At 57.7% G+C, this 6,220-nt stretch overlaps 1 protein-coding gene across 1 annotated transcript in view; it reads right to left on the minus strand.

Annotated features, from left to right (window-relative positions):
- MTR (5-methyltetrahydrofolate-homocysteine methyltransferase) overlaps window positions 1–6,220 on the minus strand; it is a 74,544-nt gene that overhangs the window by 41,513 nt on the left and 26,811 nt on the right. The window contains exons 15-16 of the mRNA XM_006145950.3: window positions 1,433–1,612; window positions 70–186 (exon numbers count right to left, since the gene is read on the minus strand). Of these exons, the coding sequence (XP_006146012.1) occupies window positions 70–186; window positions 1,433–1,612 (297 nt within the window). The remainder of the gene's footprint in view (window positions 1–69; window positions 187–1,432; window positions 1,613–6,220) is intronic.

The raw sequence follows: 6,220 nt of genomic DNA on the forward strand, positions 1-6,220 counted from the left end.
GGGCTGGGGGTGGCCATGAGCACAGCTGGAGAAGCTCCACCCACATTAGCCGGTCCTGGCGGGCAGTACCTTGATGGCGTGGTAGAGAAACACTCCGTGCATTGCCTCGCGGATGGCCTCCATGCCTCGGAAGGAGAAGGACAAGTTGGAGAGGCCTCCGCTTATCCTGGCTCCTGGTAATGTCTCCTGGCAAGAAGGTTACATGTGAGAGGACTCCCCTACTTTCCCCAAAGCAGTCATCATGCCTCTTACGCTCTACGTAACAGGGAGAATAGCCCAGAGCCTCCTGCTACCCGAGACCAGAGGTGGCCCCGCCCCCCGGGCAGCCGCTCCTCCTGGATGCTGACCTTCCTGGGGAAGCACGAAGCTCCCCTCACCACGCACTGCACCACGGCCGTGCAGGGCCTTGTGCACATGACGGGCCACAAAACACGTGCAAGACGAAGGGCGGAGACAGAGGACAGCACACACAGCACACACGTGCGACACACGTGCGACAGGACCAGGCGCGGGGACGGCAGCTACGAGACGGCCTGCAGAGCCCAGGGGTGCGCACTGCTGAGTCACACCCAACTGGGCTGATCAGCAAAGATGCCGGAGACCAAGGCTGCCAGCACGCCAGGAGCAGCCCGAGCTCGGCAGGCATGCACACTGACGACACCCCACCTCCTGCAGGCTCACGACCGAGGGAGGCCACCTGCTGCTGTATTCACCCGTGACCCGCCACCCCCTTCAGGGTGCAGTGCTGAGGCTCCCGTCCACACACAAGGACATGCAGCACAGCGGCTCCTGGCGTCCGACTCTGGAAACCACCCAGACGCCCAGCAAGGACGGGTGGCTGTGAGGTTATGCCGTGGAGCAGGACGTGCGATGAGGCAAGCCAAGATAGGCACAGTGCACGGCCACGCCTTTAAACTGAGGCCGAGTGCCTTTAAAGAGTGGTCTCCTGATAGTCTCCTGATCTTTACGTAAGCTTGAAACCGAACAAGGGCGATAGGACCCCGGTAGCCCTCGTGCGCTGAGTGGCTCTGCCTCGGGGCCCAGACCCCACACTGGGCAGCACTGAAGCCTGCTCCTGCGGACAGACAGGGTCCCCGGCCAGCCCCGGCCCACGCTCAGCAGCTCTGCAGGCAGGACTCCGTGTGCTCCTTTACGTAAGGGATAAACCACGCAACTTGACAAGGGGGTGCCGGAATCGGGATGTGGGGAGACGGGAGGAGACCCTCGGTATGACCCACACTGGGCTCCAGACCACTCCCTCTTATCCCCACCGCCGTGTTTCAGATGTCCTCCAGAGAGTTACACTGCACAGTTGAAAAGAGAGCCATGTTCAAGGGAAGGGTAGGGGCCTACAGTCAGAGCCACTCACTAACACTCCCAGCCCACCTGGTACCGAGTCGGGGCTCAGGTAGGAGAGAAAAGCCCACCTTACCTTAATGACTTTGGTCGCACGGATAAAGTTAATGGCATATAAGTTGTGTTCCTCCATCCCGGTCCCAATGGTCAGGATGTTGGGGTCAAAGATGATGTCGTTCGGGTTGAAGCCCACCTTCTCCACGAGGAGGCGGTAGGCCCGGGTACACACCCTGACTTTGGAGTCTGTTTCTGTCGCCTGCCAAGGGAACAGGTGTCACCAGACATAGAAAAAATGGAGGCGCTACCTACGAACACAGAAGCACACCTACTTATCGAACACACTCAGGTACAAGGCTTAGATTTCCTAGAAATCCCAGCACCGAGCAGCTTCTAACGGTCAGTCGAGTTACCTCGGGGGGGAAGTAAGTGGTTTGAAGGTCCCTTCATGTCTGTGCTGACACGTCAGTTACACACGTTCAATAAAAGTCGTAAAAATCAAATGTGCACACACACACACGCACACGCACACACACACACGGCTATGAACAAGCAGGCATCTAAACTCACGTGCCAGAAGGGCAAACACCCTGAAGCCAGCACATGCCCTCCCCTCCCCTTCTGGGCTGCTCCCACGGTGCCCTGCTCTTGAGGACACGTGGCTAGCGCTCAGCCCACAGCCCTGGCTGGCTGGTGTGCACCCTCGGCCTGAACACAACAGAACTACCCTTTAAGTCACGTCCTGAGAAGGCCAGAAGGCCCAGCTCTTGGCACCCCGAGAAGTAGGGCCTCCAAGTCCAGGCCATTTCCTGCCTGACCCCTCCCCAGTGATCTGGAAGCCCACCCAGACCTGTCCTGTCACCGCGGCCCGGTCTGGGTACCGTGACACGGCTCTCTGCTTTCTGCATCCCTCAGCCTCTGCCCCGTCACTCTCTAAGCCTGCCTACCCCATTCTTCAGAGCAGCGTCTCCTTCCAGCAGCAAGCGTAACTGGTCACTGGTCTCCCCAGCTACATGTCAGCCCCAGAGTGCGCCCGCGCAGAGCCGAGCCTATCGGTCACCTGCTCGACGGCATCGGCTGCCCTCATCCAGGCCCCCCGGGCTGCACCAGGGAACTGTCTCGATTGAACGCACAACCTCGATGCGTGACCTGCACCACCTCCACCCTAGATGAGTCTGCTCACACAGAAAGTCAAATCTGCTCTGGAGAAAACAGACTCACTGTCTCTATGGTGATTCAAACCCCGAGGGGCTGTTCTGAATGGATCTGAAACCAGCCGGTCTCCCACGTGCCACACTCAGTCCCCGACCTGCCCACGCCGAGGGCCGGAAGTGAACGCAAACCGCTTAACGACCATGTGCGGCCGTGCAGCTCCCGGTCTCACTCCAGGGAGCGCTCTCCAGGGAACGCCAGACGCTGCCGTAGCTCGAGGCCACGTGAAGATGAGGAGGGGACAGGGAACTCCCACTTACATCCTGGCCTCTGGCCACCCACCTCCTTCAGAATTTCTCAACCATCCTCTAGGCCTCTTTCCTTGCTCAGAGGCCGCTCGGTTTGTGCTCACCCCCTTGGGAAGTAAGCAGGGGAAGGGTGACAGATGGGCTTTGTAGCTCAGCGCTCCAGACTTCAGAGAAGGTGACACTCGTCACCCTTAACCCAGGGCCTTTGGTTAGGGCAAGGCTAAGGTTGGGACTAAGGTATGCAGGAGAACACGCCCAGGAGCAGGCCCCTCAGGCTGCTGTAGCCGGGGACGTCGGCATGCCTCCCAGACACCAAACAGTTCTCAGCTTGACATTCAGCCAGCTCCATGCCCACGGCAGGGTACCCCAGTCTGCGGGCACAGCAGATGGGCCACCAGTGCTCCTGGTCACCAGCCACCCAACCCGCTGGTGGACGAGGAGCCGAGGCCCTGCCATGTCCCCCAACCACGAATACCATCTGGCCAAGCAGGGCTGTGAAGAGCGTGTCACTTACTGGGGGGGTCCAGGTGCTCGCCGAAGCCATATGCCCACGGGACAAGCTGGAGCAACCAGGCAGGGCGTCCCCAACTACAGCCCCACTGAGCCTTCTCGGCTGTGCCCTTGGCCCCGGCACAGGGTCTGCCACTTGGCAGACTCCACTTCGGGCCTTCAAACAAATGCTATCTCAGAATGCCATGTCCCGGGAGCAGGCCACGCCCTCCCAGATTCTCCAGGGTCCTCCCCCGTGCCCCTCAGCTGTGAGACTCACCCAGCAGTGCACCTCCATCATCTGGAAAGCTGAAGGGCAGGACCGCGTCGGGCAGAGGGGCTTCCCGCACGGAGAGCCCTGAAGCTGCACACCATGGCCGCCAGGAGGGCCTGTACTACCCTGCTCAGGGCTCACGCCTCCCCAGCCACCAAGTCAGATCTGGGCCACCTGCTGCCGCAGAACTAGGAGAAGGGCCGGCCAGAGACTCCGGACCTGCCTCGGCACTGCCGTGGGGACTCCCTGTGCCCAGCATCTGGCCTCTGCCCACCAGGCGCACACCACTCCCCGCCTTGTCCAGTCCTCAGAGAAGAAATCCCTCCAGACTCTGACAAGTGTCTCTTGAGTGAAAAGTCACCCCCAGTTAAGAGGCATCCGTCCCAAGTAACCGTGGGGACATAGCCAGTGTGGGGGTCAGTCTGCGGCCATCAGCATAACTAGAGGCGGGCTTGTGGGGTTCTCCAGAAACAGCCACGACTCTACACCATCAGAAGCCAAGTCCGGATGGGGCGAGGACACACTTGAGCAGGCCCGGGCCACTCGATCCCGTCGGGGAGAGGGAGCCGGGGTGGGTAGGAGCGAGGCCTGCACCAGGCAGCGCTCTGACGGCAAGACGAGGGGCCAGTGTTCCTCCCAGCCCTGCGTGATGTGCACCCCAGCGCGGTCCGGGATCCCTCCTGACCAAGGATTCCAAGCAGAACGCACCTACTACGGAGAGGCCCAGGGCGGAAACAACCCCACAGTCTCAGCCAGCGTGAGGCCCAGACGTGAAGACACGGAGGAAGGGCAAGGGCGCACAGAGCTCCAGGAAGCCGACAGAGCCTGGGACCGACGTCGCGCCCGGCAACGGCTGTCCAAGGCGAGACTCGAGGGAGAAATGGCGCCAGACCTGCTCTCCGGAACAACCCACCATTGCCAGTCTACACTCCATCCGAAATCCAGATGTTCCACTAGAGAGCTGTCACAGCGTATCTAAGTTCAATAACCAGACTGGTTATGAGGCAGAAATCTAAAAATGGCTGTCAAAGCATAAATGTCTTTTAAAGATTTATATTACCCGGCTAGCAGGTGGCGTGGTGTTTAAAGGCGCTGGACTCCCACATGGCCAACTGCAATTCAAGTCCTGGACCTGGCGGCTGGCTTTCTCACTTTCGCATTCTCTCCCCAGTCTAATTTAAAAATAGTAACAACAATAATAATGACAAATGGAATTAAATTAATTTTTAAAAGATTTACCCTATTTATTATTTTTTAAATTTGCTACAGGGCATGTGTGCTCATCAGAGTCAGTCGTGTGGGAATCCAGTCCCTTAACCACCAAGTCACCTGCTGGCCCCAAAGGGAAAATAAGCAATTACAACAAAACCCACAAACTGGTACAGGATACCCACAGGTCCTGAGACTTCCTGTCCCAGTAACTCAAAGACATTCCCTGCCCTCAACACAGAGTACAGGAGACCAACAAACTGGTACAGAATACCCACAGGTCCTGAGACTTCCTGTCCCAGTAACTCAAAGACATTCCCTGCCCTCAACACAGAGTACAGGAGACCAACAAACTGGTACAGAATACCCACAGGTCCTGAGACTTCCTGTCCCAGTAACTCAAAGACATTCCCTGCCCTCAACACAGAGTACAGGAGACCAACAAACTAGTACAAAATACCCACAGGTCCTGAGACTTCCTGTCCCAGTAACTCAAAGACATTCCCTGCCCTCAACACAGAGTACAGGAGACCAACAAACTGGTACAGAATACCCACAGGTCCTGAGACTTCCTGTCCCAGTAACTCAAAGACATTCCCTGCCCTCAACACAGAGTACAGGAGACCAACAAACTAGTACAAAATACCCACAGGTCTTGAGACTTCCTGTTCCAGTAATTCAAAGACATTCCCTGCCCCTCAACAGAGAGTACAGGAGACCAACGCCCGGTCACTCCCTATGTCAGGGTTAACTGCATTCTCATCAATACAACCCCACAGGGACGAATTATCCAAAAACTGGAAAAACATTTTCAAATCACTTGTTTCTATCTCTCAGACCCGGTCTCCCTGTGGCAATCCGCCCACCCGCCCTGCCAGCTCTCTTGGAGGGGCCTCAATGTATGGCCCAGGCCAGCCTCCACCTCATGGGCCTCCTGCCTCTGCCTCCCAAGACTGCGGTAATGGGCATACGCCCCCTCCCAGGCCTTCAGGAAGCCGACCCGGCCTCACAGAGGGCCCAGCCTGGACCACAGCAGCTTGGCAGGAACACACCACTCGGATCAGTTAGCACAGGAGAGCGGCGTGTGACGGGCACCACTGCAATGGTGCTCTTATTTTTCCCTGGCTCACACATGTGCAAACAAAAGATGCAGCTTACTGTGCTGCCACATCATCGTTAGCTTACGCCGGTAACTGTGTTCTTAGGAAACTTAGCACTATCAAACACTGGTGATATAGGGACCAGCAGTTAGCGTGATGGCTATGTCGCTGGACTCTCACGTAGCCAACTACGGTTCGAATCCCGGACCTGGCGGCTTAAACTCACACCAGGTGCATGTGCGTGTGTGCCCAGGATCCCGAGAGGAGAATGGAGGAGAAGGGATTGCGGCATGGCCATCCCCCCTAGGGGGTGATTTCTCTCTCTCTCTCTCTCT

Source organism: Tupaia chinensis, unplaced genomic scaffold, assembly GCF_000334495.1.
Source record: "Tupaia chinensis unplaced genomic scaffold, TupChi_1.0 Scaffold000161_1, whole genome shotgun sequence".
In the NCBI taxonomy this organism is placed as follows: domain Eukaryota; kingdom Metazoa; phylum Chordata; class Mammalia; order Scandentia; family Tupaiidae; genus Tupaia; species Tupaia belangeri.